The sequence below is a fragment of the Oreochromis niloticus genome, unplaced genomic scaffold (genome assembly GCF_001858045.2).
Source record: "Oreochromis niloticus isolate F11D_XX unplaced genomic scaffold, O_niloticus_UMD_NMBU tig00006643_pilon, whole genome shotgun sequence".
Lineage (NCBI taxonomy): Eukaryota > Metazoa > Chordata > Actinopteri > Cichliformes > Cichlidae > Oreochromis > Oreochromis niloticus.
The window spans coordinates 1-22,491 of NW_020328104.1; the positions used below are offsets into that span (position 1 = coordinate 1).

A 22,491-nucleotide genomic window follows, 5' to 3' on the forward strand; every position below is an offset into this window, starting at 1 on the left:
GGCCGCGCTATGAATTCTGGGACACTGCTTCTTCTTCTTCTTCGGAGTGTAACGGCAGCTGGCATCCTTGTACATGCAGTGCTGCCATCTTCTGTTTCAGTCCGTTATTACACTCTTAAATCCTACTACTTATTCCTGCGTCTTTTGTGATCTTACAAAGCTTCAAACCAGGCGTCGACTATTAAATCAGTCGTCGACGATTTTGATAGTCGACTAATCGTGGCAGCCCTATTCAGCAACAAAGACGCCATCAAAAAAGTCACGGCCATCAGAGCAACATCAGAGAAACAATAAAGTCTAACCATGGAAGGTATATAGAAATATATGCATAAAGACACAAAAACAAGAACATCGACAATGAGCACCTTTCGTTTTGCTGAAAGTGATATAGCTTTCTCTTCCATCAACTGAAACCACCAACATTTCAGGTGTGCATGCTGGGCAGCTGAAGCTGACATCACAGCACAGCTGCTCTTCCTCATCAAGAAAGCTGTGCTGCAGTGCAATCAACTATTACATTTAGGCAAAGATTACTTTTCATCCCTAAATGATTGACGGTCAGAAACTCTGACCTTGTCTCTACAGACAGCAGAGCTGCTGCCTTCCTGTGGGTAGGATTTCATTTTTACCCATCACCCCAGTTAAATTTCACTGGGGTCTGTCTCATTTATATGCCAGAACCAACACTTTGAAGCACTTTTCTTTGTAGCTCAATGGAGACACACATTTATGATCAGGTCCCCAGTTTCAGACACACTTGCACAAGCACACAGATGACCAATATCTCACAGTGGTTTAACACAGATCTGTCTGGGCTAAAGTACAGACATCGAACGCTATGACAGACCGAGGCAACTATGATCCTTGCAATTTTAGAAGAAGTCTGCTTGAAAGTAATCATGGACAGAATTCATGTTTCAAATTATTCTAAAAATGCACTTCAGCAAGTTTTTTTTTTTATAATGCCTACTAAAGATGTTTTCAAAGGGTTTCCCAGATATGGGTTATTTCTAGTCCCAGATTAAAAGAATAATTCAGTGAAGACCTCCATTTAAACAACTTTAAGCCTAGCACTAGGCTTAATCCATGTCTGGGAAACTGCAGCATTATCCATGGAGGCATGAGCATTTAGCATAATATAGACAACAACCTCTTTAACTTACCCTAAAATCTGACTTGACTAACTCCAAGAAGGGAAACCCTGCTTTTACTGTCCAGGAAATGGAGATCAGTCACCCAGTGCAAGTGCAACTGTCATTTAAACTCAGTCTACAGTCAGACCAAAAGCCACCTCGCCAAATGTATTTACACAGCTGTGTGGCCAAAGGCAGGGGGCAGCTTGGGTACGGCTGTAAACATTAGCCTCTTTAACTGCAGCTGAACGCCATCCCTCATTGTCTGCTACTTACAATGCAGTTAGAAAACAAGATCTACGGGTTTCCTAATATCATTCACCACTGAAAAATATTTTGGTCTGTTAGATATTTCAGCAGCATACACAATTTACATCCAATACTGCAACAAGCTTACTTACCAGCATTTTTTTTATCAGATAAACTCAAATGAAACAAGTTGGTTAATTGGAAACAATTTCAACTTTCAAATCATGTCACTCTGTGTTTATTGGAAAGGAGATTAAAATGCATGATAGGCTGAACCCACCGAGGGACTCATAAAGTTTGATCTATGAATTCCTGATACATTTTTGCTTTATAGAGGCAGAAATGTTGACCATGAAAGCTTTTTGTAGTGAACTATGCTGCTTTCACCTACAAAGCATCCAGAGCACACAGTACATGTTGCTATAAGCTACACCACATAGCTGCTACAATTTAAACACACCCACAATTTGTGTATAATCGCTATCGCCAGACTATGTCTCAAGAGCATATGACCTGTTGATAAAACTCACTGTTATGAAGATAGATTGGTTCCAGTGTCTTCATGAAACGCTGCCTTTATCCATCTTCTGGGGCGTGCCTGCAGTGGACTTGTGAACAGTTCCTTGTGAGGGAGCTGCTGGTGGAGCTCACAAGGTCCTCCTTCATTCCTACCATGAGCTTCAGTCTTCCTGATCTTTCTCAAACACGCCTCTCTCAGTGGGTCAACAGAACATCTGGCACAGGACAGCTGTGATGAAAGAAAAGGAAGAGGTTTCTCCAAACCTCTGGACCAAGGAAACCCAGCTGGGTCCTGATGGTCTCCCACACTACTTTCACCCCGGGTGGACGTAGCTGTCGATAATAATCGGCACTCTGTTCACTGTTAGGAAAGGAAAAGAACAAGTTACACTACAGTACTGATACCTTCTGCTGCTCTTTTCAAACTTGCCACCTTACCAGGCTGTAGAGTGCTCTGAACACTTAAACACTTTGAAATCCATTACACACTCACACTCACAGTCTTAGGTGAAAATCCCAGGCAGCATTACACTTTTGCTATGAACAGTAACTCTGGAGCTCTGTGGAGTGTGCAGATGATCTCATTACTGTCTAAAAATGGATAACAAAACCGAAGGAGTGCCGAATCATTGACAAATACAGAGTAACAGGTGTGCAGCATGGCTAACTAGGTAGCAACAAGCCTCTAACACAGCAGCGTGTATGCTAGCGGCTAATCTAGCAAGAAATGAACAGAGTGCTTTTAGGTGTTGTAGAAGGATAAGATGATAAGCTGTGTGTGTTTTTCAGAATGACCTGCTTGTATTTACCTTCATTGATGAGTGGGACTAGGTAGGTGTGCTGAAAAGAGGCCAAAAAGCTGAGGCTGAAGAGCGTGGTGTAAAGCTAGTGGCGCCGCCAGCAGGTTTCCAAGCAGGGATTCCTGGTAGCAGGAAGGCTTTGGCTTGGTAAGCCGTCCAACATTGGCAGTCCCATTTTGTGAAAGGCAATGGAAAACTAGCTAGGTTTCCATGTGTAATTTGTGTGCAACAATATTGCACAAGAAACTTAATAGCTCATTTAGAGAACCCCCGCCCCGCCCCCAAAAAACAAGTGTTGAAGAACAGAAGATAAATGTCCTTTTTTTTCATGTTCTCCCTGGCCGGTCGCTTGGCGTAAGACATGTGACGGAGCGCTCCGTCCCGAGTTCGACTCCCTCACGGACTCGCTGCCACAGCCCTGCCTTGGGGGATGGGGAGACGCCAAGTTGCGTCTCCCTTTTTCTCCACAACTCCTCCGCCTGCTATACATCTAAGTGTAAAGAGGTAAAAAATAAAGTAAAATAAAATAAAGAGGGTTTGCAGACTGTAAATATGAAAAAACAAGTGTTTGATTAATCTGTAGAAACAGGAAAGAGGAACAGAAAACACTGCTGCTGTGTGTGTCACAGGAAGGTGTGTGTGTGATTGATGATGTCAGGGGAGCACCCAGAGAAATAGACAGACGAGTTAAATTCTAAGAAGATGAAGCGAATGCATGTTTTAAGAAAAAGTAATAAAACTATACTAATTACAGGTTTTAGAAAAGAGAAAGACCGGGAAATAAATACATGAACTAACAATTACATTAATGAATTGAAACGCACGTACACAAACTGTTACATATGAATTATTGTTGGAAAGTTATACACACATGAAATAAAGAAAGCAGTTTACACTCCTTTAATTTCCAGAACCAGTGTGTCCCCTAGACCTGATAACACCCTTGCCCAGTTGGCCCCCGTATCAGGCGAGCATGGAAGCTGGATAGCCCATGACGGTAAGATCCCACTCGAAACCCTGGGACAACCTAAGCAGGCACAGTCACGACTGCTCGCTAGGTCCCTAAGTGAGCTTGGAGTCACTGGAGGAGACGGGACTTAAAGGGTAAAGCCGCTGGGCACAGGCGGAGGGAAATGTCATTAACAATGACCAGTGATGAGCCAAAGAGAGAAAACACACGCTGTCAAAAGGAGTCTGAAACACTGCAAAAGAAACATTTACAAGATCACAAAGATCACAAAGAAACATTTATAAAAATCACACATACAAACAGAAAATGCACTAACCTTACAGAGATAGCTCATGAAGATTAATGAATAGATAGTGATTAAAACCTGGCTAAGAACACAAACAAATGTAATTAAATCAGCTTGCTAATTTCATGAGTGTTAAAATGGTGTGAATGTTGAAGAAAAATACACTTAAAACACACTTGGATAAAATAGAGTTGTGGAATAACTCAAAAGAAGCTGTATGACAAGGGAGTGAGTTATGGAAAAAACAAAAGAGAAGTTATTCTGCCCCTCTGTTGTTGCTTCATTGGGTTTCTTGGCTGGGCATTTCTCAGTTTTCCCACCAGTGGGCAGTATTACCCTTGAGTTTTGTGGCTTCTTCTTTGGTTGTTTAGTGTGCGCTACACTGCCCCCTTTTGGTGATGTGTTATAAGCAGCAGGCAAAGTTCGCACAGGCAGTGGGAGAAAACGCATGGAGCAGAAAACAACCTGCACAACTTTAAGCCCAGTTTACATCGTTGGGGAGTTTGTTGAACCATAATCTTCTTACAAATTAAAAGAGGAAAAAACGGTCTTCAGTTAAAGACAAAAAGACAAAGCCATGTGTCCTGTCGTTCCTGGAACCGTCTCCTCTTATGTTAAGCTCGCTGCATAGGGTGAATAGCCATACATTCACCTGAGGGCAGCAGAGAAGTGATTAAAGTAGTTTAAAAGGGTGACTTAGGAGTGCTCTTGCACTGATTGATCAAAGCAAGTGATTAGTATAGAAAGAAAATGAAAGTAATTCAATAATGTGATAAGGTTTAAACATGTATTTCTCTTGCCAAGTTAACTTGTGGAGATATGATTCAGTATGTAAATTAGCTGGAGTGAGTGACGACAGAGGAGCTTCCTGTGTGTGTGTGTGTGATTGAGGCCTTAAGGAAGGGAAGCAAAGTAGACTGTTCAGAGGTGCAGATTTGGACAAGAAATTTATAATTTAGTGTTGACACATTGTTATAACGTGTTTATATTTTAGGCTGAATCTATGGTGAAGTGTCTAAGGGACATGGTTGTGTGTAAAACGGTGCAGCTTTTGACAAGGTTTTCAGTGCACTGAATGGGTGAAATTTAAGATTGTTTAAGATTTTTTGGGGCTGTTGTTTTTCATTTAATAGAGGGAGTTTTGATAAACATGGACATATCTAAAAGGGCCCATAGTTTTTGTAACAGTGCACTTAAAGAACCTGTCAGGTGATTTGTTTTGTACTTTGATGAGCTAATAATAGGTGTTGCAGCTCTCTCTTTCTTTCTCATTTTTGTTCTGAAGCAGGCCTGGAAGAAAGTGAACTAACAGCGCTGACAAAATTTCCGGACAAACAAATATGAGGTGACCTTTCCAGATTATAACTGGCTGAGGAAGGCTACCTGTGGGGACCTGATCAGATTGAAAGTCCCTGTCTAAAAGGATTGTAGCGAGCCAATCCAGACAAAAGCATAAAGAACTAGTTTCTTAAAAAGAGAAAACAAAATAAAACAAATGAATGATCTCATTTTGCTGATGTGGAGAATCTGATTATTCGTGCGGGAGTCTCGAATATTGGAAATATGATGTGTGAATGCATGTGAGTGAGTGTGTGACTGGACCAAGGTGGGGATGAATAAAATGTTGGCAAACAGGAGGAGTGGAAGACTTAATTCTGGGGATGCTGAAGTTTGCTTGGAGGGAATTTTTGTTTTCTTTACTGGGGTTGGATTATGTTATTACATTATAAAATGCTAAATGCTAAAAGGGAAACATTTTTGATATAACTCATGTTACCATTAACTGAAGAAACACATGATTGATGACTGTTCTGTTTTAAGTTTAGTTTTGTTATAACACAGATTGGATCATAAAGGGGAGAGTTGAGTATGAAATGTAAAGTATAGGTGTTGTTTCCAGGAAATTCCAAGGATCCAGAGTTCGATGGAGCAAGGAGTTCGAGAAGATTTGACATAATGATGTCAAATCATTATGATTAAATTGATTTTATTCCTTAAACACAGGTTTCAGGGCCGGAGCAGAGAGGAGGATTGCTGAGCTGTTCTGAGAGATGATATGACTAACCTTTTTCCTTTAATTTCTTAAGCCCGGGTGATGCATTTGAGTTTTTGAGTTTTTATTTATTTGGACACATCTGGTGTGTCCAAATATAAAGGGGGAATTTAAGGGGTAATTTGAAATGGGTTCTAGGATCATTTTATGACTTTGGGGTTTTTGATAATTTAGATATGGTAAAACTGAGGCAGAAATTGTTATTTTTAAATAAAGTTATTTTAAAGTAAAATGAACTGAATCCTGTTTAGAAGATAAAATGCTGGTGTTCATGAGAAGTTGTACACCAAATTTAAAGGGAAATTGTGGGACATTTTGAATAAAAGATATGCTTTGGGGAAAACTAGTGAAGATTTTAGGAGTAGAAAATGTTTGATTTCTTTTATTTCTAGAATAAGTGGTTGTAATGCAGGCTTACACACACAGATATGACATAGATTTCTTTCTAGGATAGAGGAGAGAGTTTCTTAAGAGAGTGTTAAAAGTGTCGCTGACTCAAATGAGTAATATTGGAGATTATATATGTAGAAATGATTTTTTCTTACACATTGCAATCGTGCTCATTAACAGAGTTGATGTTCGGTCCAGTTAAGGTCATAAGCTTCGACGAGCGCGATGTCTCAGTCGATATATTGCGGGGGACTTGGAGCAACAGAAGGATAAACAGCATTCACGCTTACAAACACACATGATTTAAACATAGGCGAGGCCAAAGGCCCGGACTTGATGTAGCTTTTAACTGTACAGCTCCTAACTTGCAGGGATGGCGTGGAGTGTAATGAATGAATGCAAAACATGCTTACAGACACAAACATGACAGAGATTTATTTTATAGGGTAAAGGTGGAACACATGTTGCTTTATTTCTGCTTAGCAACTAGTGAGGTGGGTGAAACAAAATGTTGTAGATAATGGAAACTTGTCTAACTGGCATTAACAGTAATTTTTGCATGTTATGTATATGCTTGAAGCAAAAAGAGGCGTAAATCCTGATAGAAAATTTTGAAGCGTGCTTTCTAGCGCAGATTTAGGCTGACATGGGGATGGTGTATATTTTACCCGGGGTGTGTTTAATAGAACTAAAAGCGTTGCTCACACACATAAAGAGCATTGAGATTAAGTAAAGTTAATATAAAGGATAAAGCCCAGAACATGATATTGTGAACCAAGTTTGAATAATTAAAGGAACATTAGATGAACACAGTAGATTAGTGAGGTGTAGCAGAGAGAGGCTGTTTGTTTTCTATCCCTTACAGGAGAAGATTTCCACTAGAGAGGGACCAAGAAAAGGAGCAGAGACCACTTAAGCATGAAGTGTTTTCAAGTGGGAGCTGGTGTTTATTACTGGACCACCTAGATGACATGAGGTTATCGTCTGATTTGCTGAGTCAGGGGACGGCTAGAGAGGGTCAGAGCGAAGGCAGTGGACCTGGGAATGGTGGTTTCGGGGCCCATGATGCCATTAATGGATCCAGAGGTGACAGAGTGGGTCGAAGAGTGACACAAGAAAACGGTGTAGTGACGTCTCTGGAAGAGACGTCAAGAGAGGGAATTGTGGAATTACAGGGATTATTTTACATAACCATCATCTTTATCATTGCATTAATTATCATTTCATCCAAGCATTTATTGAAGTTGCTGGCATTATGTTATAATTTGTATTACAGGGGTTATCATAATCACATATTAACATGTTTATTACAGGTGCAGTTATAACCACTTAAATCGTTGAGTTAAATCTATAATCTTAAAAGCTTATATGCTGAGTATATTGTTACAGTAAAATAGTAGCTGAGCAAAGGCCTGAAGGTATTCAGCTTCTTGTTGCATTTGAGTTTGCCTAGCAACAGGTGACAGAAGGAGGACAAGTCTATGGGGACCTCAAAGGCCTGACCTCATCACCATATTTGGAAGAGGATGCCAGAAAGGGGAACTTCTGTGTCTGCATTTATCTCTTAGAATAGATCATTATCTGTAGAGGAGGCAAACAATGTTCTTAAGATGCAAATAATGTGCTTGTAAACGCAAGAGGGGGCGTTATAATACCCTGATGGTATAAAAGCAATCTGAAGTGTATTTTTGAACGGGGATTTACAACTGATGGTTTCCAGTGTACGTCTCCCCACGCTGCGTGTATTCATTAAAAATCAATTGTTTGACCGACCTCTTCTGGACCATCATTGTTTTACTCTCGTCCTCAATTCCGGACCCGTAACAATCTGCAAACATGCTTTTTATGCTATACAGCCGGACGTTTTACACGCGGCCTGGAGCAGCACTTAGAGGTCCTACAGTTTTTTGGCATTTCTTCATTTGGCTTCATTTTCAGATCCAGAAGGGCCCAAGCAGGGTGTGCTGGCACACAGTACTTTAAACCACATCATGGTCAGTGTGTCAGCGCAGCATCCCATCTGCTGAGACATTCCAGTAACAGTCCAGCTCACTGACCATAACACAGAATCCATGTTACTGTCATTCTTAGCCTGCTGCTGTTTCTAGCCAGAAGAACATGGAAACATTAGATCACTAAGAAGTGGTCTATCAAGATAGCAACAAAAATGATGTCAGATATTCAGACATACGGTTTCTTGTAAAATGTCTTCATTACATTTTCTGATTTTTTTTTATTTTTACAAAAAATACCTTTAACAATTTGCCTCGTTACATTTCTTGTCAGTCACATTTTATTAAGAGTTTAATTCTTTCTGCTTTACAGTGACTAAGAAACTGTATTATTATCATTATTATTATTATTATTATTATTACACACTGTTACACTGACGCACACACTGTTTAGGAGTGATACTTTACAGAACAGCAGGAAGACAGCATTTTAGATTTAAAGTAACATTTTAAATCCTATGTAGCAGGTTTGGATAAACTGGACAGAGGCAGGTGTAAACTTGTTACACAGCGCTGTAATCAACTTGTCTACTGTCACTGTCGACACAACGACTCAGTGTGAGTCCAGTGTTTGAATCTTCTTCGGTTTTCTTTCTCTGGTGCCACATGATTAAGTACATCTCAAAACTCGGGTAAATAGAAAATAATAAAAAAGGACACTGCTTAAAACTGTCATTCAACAATTACATTTGACCCTGAATTAGATAAGAAAAAGGATACATGGATGGCTTTAATGTTAGAGGAGTTAAAACAGTTGTTTCAGACAGAAGATGAAGTGGGGAGCTGCACCAAAGGCCAGTAACACATAAATAAGTATTATTTCAACAGTAAAATGATTCTAGCAGAGTAATAACTATAGAGTACAGCTACAGAGTAATAATAACTGCAACTGCAAGGTCAGCACAGATATTACCTGACAGTCCCACTTTTTTCCTGTATTAACAATAACATAATCGACAGTATTAGAGTTGTAAAAACTCAAAACTGGCTGGTCACTAGAAGCTTTGGCTTTAAAGTTGGACAGCACAATGTGAAGCTACTGTAGCAGAGTCCAAGTAAAAAGTGGTGAAGCACAAAAAAGAATCTCGATGTGACATCGATGGAACAATCCTTCCACTGTTCATCACACGATGTAGGCGTAGGCGTAGTAGCACACAGCTGATAACACAGCTAAAGGCAGCAGCACCAGAATCATCTTCCACATGCTTCCTGTGGACTTGTCTCCAGTGGGCTCCCCTGATCGTACAGACGTGTGACTGGTGGAGCTGTAGGTGACCTGCACGGCAGCCCTGAGGCAGAAAGGAGAAGAGGTGGGTTAGACCCGGCTATAAACTCACGAGCTCAGACATGTGACTGCTTCATACTAGTGATGTGCGATACCACTGATTTCCTTTCCGATCCGATCCCAAGTAAAGTTCAGGGTGGTATCGACGATACTGATCCGATACCGATACTTTGTACAATAACGTATTTTATTTATTGTATTGTTTATTGTAGTGTCATCATGATTACAGGACATCAGATTACTTGTTCTTATCACTTAATAATGCAGAATTCATCATATAGAAATAAAACTGAAGTTGTGCGCTATTTGAACATGTTGCCTGCCTGCAGCACTAAAGGACTCCATGAGAGACGTCTGTCTCGCCCTAGCAGCACCTGTCCCCGTCCTCCTCCTCTTCAGTTTGCCTCAACATAAGCTCGTCATATTCTGTGATCCGATTTACTCTGAGGTGTTTGACGAGGTTAGTGCTTTTGCCACAACACCTCACTGTCTTGCCACATGTATCGCAAACCGCGTCTCGGGTGTTTGTGGAGGTAAAATACGTCCGCACATGTCTCCATTTACGCTCAGCCGTTGTGAGTGTGCACGCCAGGGGCTGCGACACATTTACAGGGAGTGCAGAATTATTAGGCAAGTTGTATTTTTGAGGAATAATTTATTATTGAACAACAACCATGTTCTCAGTGAACCCAAAAAACTCATTAATATCAAAGCTGAATGTTTTTGGAAGTAGTTTTTAGTTTGAGCTATTTTAGGGGGATATCTGTGTGTGCAGGTGACTATTACTGTGCATAATTATTAGGCAACTTAAAAAACAAATATATACCCATTTCAATTATTTATTTTACCAGTGAAACCAATATAACATCTCCACATTCACAAATCTACATTTCTGACATTCAAAAACAAAACAAAAAAACAAATCAGCGACCAATATAGCCACCTTTCTTTGCAAGGACACTCAAAAGCCTGCCATCCATGGATTCTGTCAGTGTTTGATCTGTTCACCATCAACATTGCGTGCAGCAGCAACCACAGCCTCCCAGACACTGTTCAGAGAGGTGTACTGTTTTCCCTCCTTGTAAATCTCACATTTGATGATGGACCACAGGTTCTCAATGGGATTCAGATCAGGTGAACAAGGAGGCCATGTCATTAGTTTTTCTTCTTTATACCCTTTCTCGCCAGCCACGCTGTGGAGTACTTGGACGCGTGTGATGGAGCATTGTCCTGCATGAAAATCATGTTTTTCTTGAAGGATGCAGACTTCTTCCTGTACCACTGCTTGAAGAAGGTGTCTTCCAGAAACTGGCAGTAGGACTGGGAGTTGAGCTTGACTCCATCCTCAACCCGAAAAGGCCCCACAAGCTCATCTTTGATGATACCAGCCCAAACCAGTACTCCACCTCCACCTTGCTGGCGTCTGAGTGGACTGGAGCTCTCTGCCCTTTACCAATCCAGCCACGGGCCCATCCATCTGGCCCATCAAGACTCACTCTCATTTCATCAGTCCATAAAACCTTAGAAAAATCAGTCTTGAGATATTTCTTGGCCCAGTCTTGACGTTTCAGCTTGTGTGTCTTGTTCAGTGGTGGTCGTCTTTCAGCCTTTCTTACCTCGGCCATGTCTCTGAGTATTGCACACCTTGTGCTTTTGGGCACTCCAGTGATGTTGCAGCTCTGAAATATGGCCAAACTGGTGGCAAGTGGCATCTTGGCAGCTGCACGCTTGACTTTTCTCAGTTCATGGGCAGTTATTTTGCGCCTTGGTTTTTCCACACGCTTCTTGCCACCCTGTTGACTATTTTGAATGAAACGCTTGATTGTTTGATGATCACGCTTCAGAAGCTTTTGCAATTTTAAGACTGCTGCATCCCTCTGCAAGATATCTCACTATTTTGACTTTTCTGAGCCTGTCAAGTCCTTCTTTTGACCCATTTTGCCAAAGGAAAGGAAGTTGCCTAATAATTATGCACACCTGATATAGGGTGTTGATGTCATTAGACCACACCCCTTCTCATTACAGAGATGCACATCACCTAATATGCTTAATTGGTAGTAGGCTTTCGAGCCTATACAGCTTGGAGTAAGACAACATGCATGAAGAGGATGATGTGGACAAAATACTCATTTGCCTAATAATTCTGCACTCCCTGTACAAAAGCAGCAAGCTGTCAAAATTCAATAAAACCTTCCCGTTGTGTACTCATGGATGAATTGTAGTATTTACAAAACTCGTATATATCCAAAAGCTGATGAAACAATTTCCCAGCAGCAGCTCTGAGCGAATAAATGACTGTTTACAGACTTAACGTGTCTGTATTTGTCAGTTCATCAATAAAAATATGAATAACAATTTAAAAATATTCCAGCTGATGACAGGAGCTGACGAGTAGCCTAATTTACACCCACAAGTTGAATCAGCTGACACTTGTACCAAAGATCACAAAACACTATCAGCTTCATTTATCCCAAAGTCCTACTTTGTGATTCTCTGAGACAGTTTGAAAAGCAGCCTCTAAGAAGGCATCCACAGTGATTTTCTGTGCTGATAGAAGAAATGTTAGTTTAAAGAGTCTTCACATTACAACCCAAAGAAGAAAATAATAGAACTATTTCTGAATGAAATAAGCCTGTTGTTGGGCACCATCTTTCATTCTTTCACTACTAAGAGTTTAAAACTAAAGACGACTTGAATACTTTTGACTCACGTAATGAAAAGAGAGGTTTGTTTTACTTACCCTGAAGGCTCTGAGGACGGCTAATGGGTCATCGGCTGTGAGTGTCTGCAGGAGTGCTGGCCAGCAGCGATGAGCCATAGGCAGCAGTTCATTTTCCCTCTCACTCAGCACCTGAAGGCACAACTCCAGCACGTCCAGTACCTAAAGACAAAGACGCACAACACACCTAACAATTATCTCTGTTTTGATCCTGATTATATGTGAGCTGAAACTAATTATTGAGGTCTTCATTGAGAGCCCAAACTCCTGAGCAGGCACGACTTCAGCACAGACTTATTTCTGTTTCACTCCTGGACCAGACTGAATGTTTTTCCTTGATGAGCATTACACCAGTGAACAGTCATCCACACAGTTCTGACAGGATGAATTGTACCAACGCTGGCGTCCTACCCTCACAAGAATGATTATTTTGTTACTAGTCCAACAGTTGACTCTACATAAAACTACTGATACACTACCTTGAGTCGGAGCCTGAGGCTGGGATCAGACAGCAGATGAATGCAGCGCTCCATAACATCCTTAGTGATGCTGAGGTGGGAGGGAAGCTCTGCTTTCACATCAGGACTACCAATATCTTCAATATCTTCAACATCCTCACACTCAAGGGAAGGACCTCTGCAATGGAGCACATGTACTGTGTTTGGACAAACTCAATGGACAAAAACAATTCATCTTAAACAAAAATCTGCAGGGAGTGTCGGGGAGAGCAGCCCCACAACTACAATTCATCTCTACACATCTGTCAGAGGCAACAGTATCGAACAGCAGTTCGAAAAAAAAAAAAAAATCAACGTCAAAGGAATGGTGTTGGTATTAAAATAAGAAGGTGTGTACAGAAAAGCCCTTAGGTTCACCTTTCAGAAGAACATGTGCAAAATACATCAAACTCTCCATTTCATCTCTTTAAAAAAATGAACACAAAAAGTCAAAGCAGCGTTGGTCAGGTTTGATCCTACACTGATCGTGTATTCATTCTCAACCCTGCAGCCCACGCTTCCCAATGTCAAGAATATGGTCATTCATACTAATAAGACCTTTAATAATAGTGCTAGTAAGTAATACTGCTGAGCGCTAATTAATGCGTCTCCATGCTGAGCCCACTCCTAACAGTAGAGGGCAGCAGAGTGATCACACCAGCTTAAAAGATGCGTCATATAGACTGGAGAAGCAGCAACACTGGCTGGTCTCAAAGATCAGAGAGCTTGATTTCCCAGCAGCTTCTTATCCAAAAATTCTCTTTGCTCTCAGGCACGTGAAGAAACAAAGAAAGGAAACTTTGGAGAAACCAAGCCCTCGTCTTACTTATGTATATGTATATATATATATTTATCAACACACCTCTGGTTTAATATAGATTATGTACAGAGCAACATTTGTGTTCATTACACACAAACAGATTGGGCCGTTTCCTCGTACACAGACATCAGAGGGTATTTGGTTGCCGACATCCACAGAACAGCTTTGGATCATTGCTAGTAAAAAATGACATTAGTGCAAATATAACCCCAAAAGAAAAAAACAAGGTAGAAAAAACACATTGGTTGCAAGGTTATAGCACACTGGGGACAAACACGTTCTGTGGTCAGAGTGGCAGCAAGGTCTACATCTAAGTGTGCATCAGGACTTGGCATCCTAAAGTTATCAGTCTTTCACACTCGTTTCAACGCATATTTCTTCCTCGCCGTGCTTCATCTGCTAAATGCAGTAGCAAAAAGAAAGAGTGTGTTTTTGTGGGGAAAAAAGAAGCTGTGGCTCAGTTTGCTGGTATCAACAATTTATGGAGTAAACTGACTGACGAGCAGGAAAATGCTAATGGTCTTAGAAAATACAGGGTCTCTAATGAAAGGAGCTGATTGGCTCCTGCCATCAGCAACCAACAATGTGAATGATTGGTTGATCTGTGAGTGAGCTAAGCTTGCAACGGTAAGCACGAGTGAGAACCATAAACTAGAGCTAATGAGGCCAAAATCCGAGCTCCTTTTCGGCTCTGTGGACTAATTTATACCTCGTCTCTCCATCTTCCCTTAGTCCATTTGCAGCGTGTGACCTTAACAATAAAGTTGCTTTAACAGTAATACAAAAGTTTGGCGATGAGGAATAGAACAGTTTTTTTTTTGCTGGGACCAGCCAAACAAGTCTGAATCAGATATTGAAGTAATATAAAAGCAAAAGCTTGACACATGTAAGTTCTTCAATGTGAACCAAGAGTTCACACTGCACCCCTCAGCTAGACCATACCATGTGTCCTCTGCTTAGCACCAGGCTTTAGGTCATGTGAATGTCAATAAACAACATTCAGTCTGCTAACGCTCAGTATTCACTAAATCACAACACTACTGACACCCAGCAGTGAAAAACAAAAAATGTGGAGAATTTCTAGACGTTATGAAATGTTAAGACTTTGTCACGGTATAAAATACAACCATCAGTAATTGATAGTCTGATCAATTTTTAGATAAATCGTGGCACCCAAACACTACGAAATATACAGCGGTGAAAGTTAAAGCTGTACAAACAAAGGCAGGAGCAACCATCGCCCTAAATGTCGGGCATCAAAAGGTAAGGGGTAAAAGCATGACTGTAGGGAGAAAAAAAGAAAGAAAAAGCCGTGATGGAAATCCGATTTTCACATTTTCTGGACATGGTGTAAAATTCCCAATTCATTCTGAGATGAGATTAGTGCATCCTGTTTTGTATTAAATTTGAATCCCTGTGAAAGAACATGTGGAAAACAACTGCACCTGTGATGAAATCACTGCTGGCATGGGTTACACCTATTATGGGATACGTTTCACTGCTCCAAGACAACTGCCTAACGAGTACTAACATTTTGTAAAGCTGCGATCATTGTCCTCTTTTTTTACATTTTTTAATGCCGAGTGATGAATTTCTGCTTAGAGATTGTTTTAGATCATTTGAAACATAACATGGATATGAAGTTGGACATGATGGGAGAGCCAACAGCAAACAGCTGGACAAGTAGAATAGGGGATTATTTAGATTGTGTAATTATATATGCATGTATGTATGTTGTGTGTGTGTTAAAATGGAGCTCAGGGGTTGAATGGAGGAGGAGGTGGAGGACGTGGAGGAGGTTCCACTGAATGGGGAGTTGGTGGGTTAGATTGTGATGATGGACCAGTAGAGTTTGCCTGGCTGTCCACAAGGGAGACTGATTTTAGCTGAGGGGGGATTCGGGTTTAGCAGGGTTCGCCTCTGCTTAGGTCAGTACCTGTGAAGTTGGTTGGTGAAAGGTGGAGACAGAATGGCAGAGAGATGCAGGAGCGTCGGGTGTGTCTGATGTGTAAGAGGTAGAGAAAGAAGATGCACAAGGGTGATCTGCAGGGGACTGGTGCAGCACAGAATCAGTTGCAAGAGGAGAAGAAGAACAAGAGGAAGATGATAATGGAGGTTTGACGATGGGCAGGGAAGCAGACATGCCAGTGGGGGAGGTGGAAGAGCGAGGTTTCCCCAGCTGATGTGGCAGTTTCATTATCTCCCTCCTGCTCTACTGACGCTCCCTCTTTCCTGTCATCCAGTAGAGTGCCTTCTTCCTGTCCTGCAGGGTTCTGATTGGCTGCAGGTGTACCTCGGGTAGCTCCACCGTTAGTTGGTGATTGGCTCTTGGTTGTGAACGACAGAGAGGGCATCAGACAGCCAGCGTGGAAGAAATGACTGCACGGAGTGAACACAGCACTGGTCATGTCCTGGAACAAATCAAATTTCACATTAGCCTAGCTTTTAAAGCCCCAGATTAAGTCTGGGTCATGCATCCTCTTTAGATAAACATAAAAACTGTTCATACCTGGAAGCAGATAGCACAGATGTCATTATACTGCTCCAGCTGTGTATTGCTAGCTGTAGGGAGGCTTTTTATCTTGTTTACAGCATCTCTCCTGAGCAGGAAGCTCTGCCAGCCCAGCTGGGCTCTGAGCCAGACGTTATAGTACGAGTGGACCAAGATGATGGTGCTTCCCATCACACTCCACTCGCCAAATACAGTCTCTGATACACCATAGCACACCACGCACACCGCAACCTGGTGAGGTAACAAATCACTGACAGTGAGGCAGAGATAGTGCTGATGCATTACATGACAGTGTCTGTTTACAGTCAGAACTTAGCAAAGAGTTGGTGTGTGTGTGTGTGTGTGTGTGTGACACATAGCAGAAACTCCAGCAATCTGTAGCTCCCATTTACACAATATATGACTTCATCCATGTTCTACACTGGAGCTTTACGAAACTCCTCCACCATGAAGAGAACAACAGATCAACAGAGTGCCAAGCACCTGGCGGTAGAGTGTTTCAGAGTTATTATGGAATTAAAAAACAAGCAAATATACATGTTTAATTATTATTGGGCTGAACTGTTTGGGTAGAGCAAGTTTAAACTATTTAATTTAACGTTTTTGCACACTGCGATGCGGTTGTGTGTTACCTGGAGAGAGGTGAGGATTGAGGAGGAGATGATGATGAGAAGCCAGAAGTCCATGTGGAAGAACTGGCAGATCATATAAGCCATGTACGCTGGAAAGAGCAGCAGGAAGAGACAGAGAGAAACTGCACGGAAGTGCTTCCACAAACTCCTACGGGACGGGCAGCAAAACCAGCATATGAGAAAGCAGGCAGGTTGATAGCAGGCTTTGCAAACACACTTTCAGTCAGATTGATGTCAAAAAGACAAACTGCCTGTTAGGAATGAAGAAAGAAGGACAGTACACCGTAGTATTACTTAATTTATGATGTTAGCATGAGTTGTACTGATGACCATAGATAATGAATTCTGTGATAATTAACTAACTGCCCATAGTTATTAATAGTTGTTTATGATCAGTAAAAATAAAACAAACAGTGGGACACAGAGTTTTCTTAAAAATAAACACATGAAAAAAGTCTTTGGTATATTATCTTAGTTGCCTCTAGATGCTCCCAGGGCTAGGACTATAGGATCAGCTATCTCCAGCATGGACTGCAATGGAAGCAGCAACAATAAAGAGGACGATAGAGAGGAGGAAGGCTCCGTGGATGACCTGCAGCTCAATGAGGCCAGTTTGGACAGCAAGGATTAGCAAGGTGATAGCTTCAGTCATCCCCCTGCACAGAGAGGAAACACATTAGAGTTGACACACCACACAATTATATGCCTTGGCTTTGCATTCAAGTTGGAGATCATACACACGTTTATCCAGACTTGACCTTTGGGTATACAATGTCAATTATTTTATCCTATTAGACAGTTGTGTGAAATGCAGACATCCTTAAAGAATAGTTCTAGATATGTGTGTTTCCACACAAAGAGAGGTTGAAACAGACTAAACTAACACACACGTGTGTGTGTGTGTGCATGTGTGCACGTGTGTGTGCGCGTGAGTACAAAGCTAAAGCACGAAAATGAGTGCGACCGTTTGCGGATGGCACGTTATCTAAACACGGTGAAACAGCAAAGTCAGAGAAGAAGAACAAGCACCACAGCTAGCTCTGCGAGCCTGCTGCCAGTGTGAAATGACACATTTGTGGGCGCTTCCCATGGTGGCGGCATGAAAAGAAGAAAGGAGAAAGGATGGATGAGTTGGTGCTTAGCGGTGTTGTGCTAAAAAATGATCGTCTTCCAAAAACCGATCGCTCGTATTTAAACTGCTATAATAACTTGTTGGTCTATAATATGTGAAAACATATATCAAATGTATCCTTCATGGATGAAATCAAGTCATCTTGAGCCACAAACAACATTCCTATAACAAGGTAGAAGCTGCAATGAGTTTTTGGTAGTGACTTTTATATATGCTTTATTTATCTAGTTCCAAAATGTGGTTGACGTCAAAAAAAAAAGTGTTTGTTTGTTTTTAAAAAGCGTAATCTGTGCAAGAGGACAGCAGATGTTGCAAGAAATCTAAGAATAGTTGTTTAAAGTTATTTGAAGTGGACAAAGAGGATAAGGCGTTTGTAAACCATGTTGAGGGAAGTCTATCTAGCAAGATATGTAAAGATATTGGAGATTAAAAAAAGCCCCTAGGGAAACATAGGAAATAATTATTTGTCAGGCAATGACTTGTTGGCAGAAGAAGAGTGGTCCTTGGTAGCCATGACAAGAAGGAGGTCCCATAAATGGGGCTGGGCTGTTTGTTGCTGGCAGGTAAAAGAAAAAACACAGAGAAAAATGAAAATGAGGGAAGTCCAGGCCTTGGAATTTTCACTCCAAGGTCCCCTGCCTGGACCTCCCCCTAGCAGATGAACATAGAGAGGTAGGGTAGGTGAGCCTAGGGCTCGAACCGGGCCTCTATGTTACTAAGCTGCTAGCCCGCCACATGTCGCCACATGACAGGCAAAGAAAAGCGGGAAAATTCCTCTATTTAAAGAGCACAAGGCGCACATCACGCACCCAGCCTTTTGGAAATGAGCTGGAGACCAGGCATTTTTGCACCCCAATACTTAGTAAATTTCACACACTCACACCTGATTTTTTCCCTGCACACCTCTTTGGTTTGGGCCTGTTTCTTCCTAGGTTGATATATGTGTAACTGATACATGAGATTGGCCCTTACCGCTGTATGGACTGATATATAGGGTGCCTTAAAGGCCGCCTTAAACTAAGTGTTCCCTGAGCTTTTAATTGCGGCTTGAAAAAAGTAAAAAGAAATGAAAAAAAGAGAGAGAGAGAAAAATGGAGGCAGGCTTGAGCTTCGTCTTTCACTCTGGGCCTACCCTGCTGTAGCAGACGGACTACTATCAGAGACTCGAACTAGGGTCGTTAAACTCTGGAGTCCGAATGCTGGCCTCTTAACGCTGTACACCACTCAGCAGGGCGAGTAAACTAGGAAAAAAAGGACATTTATCTTTGTTCTTCAATTTTTTATTTTTGTTTTGGTTATCGTTTTTCTAAATCAATTAAGCTTCTTGTGCAATATTGTTCCACACAAATTACACATGGACACCTAGCTATTTTTTTATTGGCATTCACAAAATGGGACTGGATGTTGGACGGCTTACCAAAGCCTTCCTGCTACCCCAATCCCTGCTTGGAAACCTGCTGGCCGCGGCAGCACCATGTTTTCACCACACTCTTCAGCTTCAGCTGTCTTTTTTGCCTCATGGCTATACCCACACTGACCACTCCTTCAATGAAGGTAAATACAAGCAGGTCATTCTGAAAAACACACACAGCTTATCATCTTATCCTTCTACAACACCTAAAACCACTCTGTTCATTTGTTTGCTACATTAGCCGCTAGCATACACGCTGTGTTAGAGGCTTGTTGCTACCTAGTTAGCGATGCTACACACCTGTTACTCTGTATTTGTCAATGATTCAGCACTCCTTCGGTTTTGTTATCCATGTTTAGACAGTAATGAGATCATCTGCACACTCCGCTGTCATAGCGTTCGATGTCTGTACTTTAGCCCAGACAGAACTGTGTTAAACCACTGTGAGATATTGGTCATCTGTGTGCTTGTGCAAGTGTGTCTGAAACTGGGGGACGATCATAAATGTGTGTCTCCATTGAGCTACAAGTGATCAAAGAAAAGTGCTTCAAAGTGTTGGTTCTGGCATATAAATGAGACAGACCCCAGTGAAATTTAACTGGGGTGATGGGTAAAAATGAACTCCTACCCACAGAAAGGCAGCAGCTCTCTGCTGTCTGTAGAGACAAGGTCAGAGTTTCTGACCGTCAATCATTTAGGGATGAAAAGTAATCTTTGCCTAAATGTAATAGTGATTGCACTGCAGCACAGCTTTCTTGATGAGGAAGAGCAGCTGTGCTGTGTTGTCAGCTTCAGCTGCCCAGCATGCACACCTGAAATGTTGGCGGTTTCAGTTGATGGGAACAGAAAGCTATATCACTTTCAGCAAACGAAGGTGCTCATTGTCGATGTTATTTGAACAGACCTGTCGCTGTGTCAGTCTGAATGGGAGATTAGAGACCGACACATGTTTGTTGCTGCTCCATGTTCTCTGCAACATTGTGTGTAGTTACTGCAGCTGTGTGTGCATTCTGCTGGCAGGAACAGGAAACAAGTGAAAGAAAACTGGCGAGCACCCTGGAAGGAAAACTTAATCGGACATAACAAGTTAAAACAGTTTGCAAGTTTCAAGCCAAACTGCTGAATCTACCGTCCAGGTTCTCCTTGACAGCGTGACTCTGTGTTGTTCTCCTTCATTCTTCTGTCTCTGTCTGTCAAATCTCAGCGTAATATAACCAACTATTGTCACGCTCTGCTGGTCGGTGTGCTGGCTGTTTGGTCAAGAATCTCAACCACGAGAAAGTTTGTACGAACGAAGCTAAAAACCTGTGACAGAGTGTAAAACGTTATTAGCAGCAGTGAAATAGATTCCAAAGTTAGTGAAATGGTAGAGGCTATTTTATGGGGGAAAATTCTTCTTGCACAAAGTGTCCCAATAAACTGAACTTTTAATACAGAAATACATCTAATGATAAAAAGACAAGCAGAGAATTCATTGTCTGTTTTCAGTTGCAGAGCTGGGATGCTCGTCTTCTGATGGAGCGCTCTCGAGCTGTGATGGGTCCAGATATCAGCGCTCACCTGGCTGGTACCAAGAGGTTCAGCAGTGCTCGCCAGACCTGGAGTCCTGGAGAGGTTCTTCCCGGACCAGCCTCAAGCTGTGCAGCAGATCTGAGTGACATTGGCTGACCTCTACACTCCAGACATGGTGAGAAAAGGACACGATTTTTTCATTGTTTGGAAAATTTGGCATTAGATATCCTCACCTGGTGTTGCTGTTCAGTGTAAGCAATATCATTCACATTTATTCCTCTGATTTGTTTCTCTGTGGTTGCGTTCGTCTACAGGGTGCAGAGAGGGACAAAACAGTATCAATGGCCTTGGCAGCAGCAGAACGGTTTGTCTTGAAGCCTCAGCGAGAAGGAGGAGGTACAGCGGGGGACAGACGCATCTTTAAAAATGTTGACAATGCAGCAAATGCTGAAACTTCTGTTTATTGCTCACCATTTGCAGCTTAATGGCTTCCATTTGTCAGCCAAGGTTTTTCCTACAAGATTTTTTTTAACATGTCTGTGGATTTTTTCTTTTTTTTGTGCCCATTCATCCAGAAGAGCATTTGTTAGGTCAAACACCGATGTTGGACGTTTACAATCTCCATTCTGGTTCATCACAATGGCGATCTAGGAGTTAAGATCAGGGCTCAAAGCAAGCCACTCTGCTTCTATGCCAGACACATTCAATCATGTCTTTATGGACCATGTTTGTGCATTAGGTCACAGTCGTGTTGGAAGGGAAAAAGACCCTCCCTAAACTGTTCTCACATGTTTAAGCACAAAGTGGTCCAAATGTCTTGGTAACCTGAAGCGTTAAGATTTCCTTTCACTGGAACCACAAGACCCAGGCCAAAGTCAGAGGAGAAATAAATGAATACTATTCAAAACGTTTAGCTTTCAACTCCTAAACCGATGCAGGTTAAACCTCTGTTTAATACTAACCTAAAATTCTGGAACATAGACCAAATGACATCAAAATATCATTTCAGCGACACACGTGACAAACTGTGCCAGTCAACGGCATAGTTGTAGTTCTTCAAGGTTTGTGAGGGCATTTGGATTCATTTCCGGTTGTCAGCTGTAGGAAGGCCTTATAATGCTCTAATTAGCTTCATTGTGTGGCTAGACAACAATAACAACAGGAAAGTATCGTTATATAACTTTATTGTGAAGAACATATGGCTATGGATACTGCTGACTAATAGTAGTAATAGTAATTGACAGCTTCCAGTCAGTGGGTCCTTTCTTCTCTGATGCTTACATCTTCAAGCGCCATAACCAGGTTCTATATTAAATGGTGGCTTTTCATTGGTGTTAACTTTAGACATCACATTTATAAGGCTCTTTAAAACGTCATTTATTAAACTTTCTCTTACCTGAAATAAACAGGCTGTCTTGATTCAATGCAGATTATCACAATTTCACACAGTGTATCAATATTCTATGTGTTTCTTTATGAGCTGTATCTTAACCATGTAGCTATCGAAACTGTGTTTTAATGACATCGCAGGTACAAATAACAACAAAAATCATCATATT

The 22,491-nt window shown here is 41.5% G+C and overlaps 1 protein-coding gene and 2 long non-coding RNA genes across 4 annotated transcripts; 1 reads left to right on the forward strand and 2 right to left on the reverse strand.

Moving 5' to 3' along the window:
* Positions 1-9,494: 9,494 nt before the first annotated feature.
* Positions 9,495-12,951, reverse strand: LOC112845305 (uncharacterized). The gene is made up of 3 exons (XR_003218110.1): positions 12,896-12,951; positions 12,438-12,578; positions 9,495-9,701 (listed from the first exon to the last, which is right to left on the reverse strand). It is a non-coding gene; the product is annotated as an uncharacterized LOC112845305 (long non-coding RNA).
* A 1,660-nt stretch (positions 12,952-14,611) lies between these two features.
* Positions 14,612-17,578, reverse strand: LOC109198064 (RING finger protein 145-like). Of its 2 annotated transcripts, none has more exons than XM_019353722.2 (4): positions 17,470-17,578; positions 16,878-17,025; positions 16,243-16,476; positions 14,612-16,144 (listed from the first exon to the last, which is right to left on the reverse strand). In XM_019353722.2, exons 2-4 carry the CDS (start codon positions 16,959-16,961, stop codon positions 15,803-15,805), a joined length of 660 nt encoding a protein of 219 aa, XP_019209267.1. In that variant the 5' UTR covers positions 16,962-17,025; positions 17,470-17,578; the 3' UTR covers positions 14,612-15,802. The 2 variants fall into 2 exon arrangements, with proteins under 2 accessions (XP_019209267.1, XP_019209268.1); XM_019353723.2 differs by lacking the exon at positions 17,470-17,578 and adding an exon at positions 16,638-16,728 and having other exon boundaries at positions 16,878-17,125.
* A 1,675-nt stretch (positions 17,579-19,253) lies between these two features.
* Positions 19,254-21,335, forward strand: LOC112845306 (uncharacterized). Its single transcript, XR_003218111.1, has 3 exons — positions 19,254-19,563; positions 20,915-21,107; positions 21,247-21,335. It is a non-coding gene; the product is annotated as an uncharacterized LOC112845306 (long non-coding RNA).
* The last annotated feature ends 1,156 nt before the right edge of the window (positions 21,336-22,491 follow it).

What these genes read in the sequence shown, in the direction of transcription:
- LOC109198064 (XM_019353722.2), bottom strand. Translation starts at nt 16,961, where the DNA reads ATGGCTTATATGATCTGCCAGTTCTTCCACATGGACTTCTGGCTTCTC. An exon ending in CAATCCTCACCTCTCTCCAG is followed by an intron (nt 16,477 to 16,877) that starts GTAACACACAAC and finishes TTACCTCACCAG; the next exon opens with GTTGCGGTGTGCGTGGTGTG. An exon ending in TCTGTGCTATCTGCTTCCAG is followed by an intron (nt 16,145 to 16,242) that starts GTATGAACAGTT and finishes GATTTGTTCCAG; the next exon opens with GACATGACCAGTGCTGTGTT.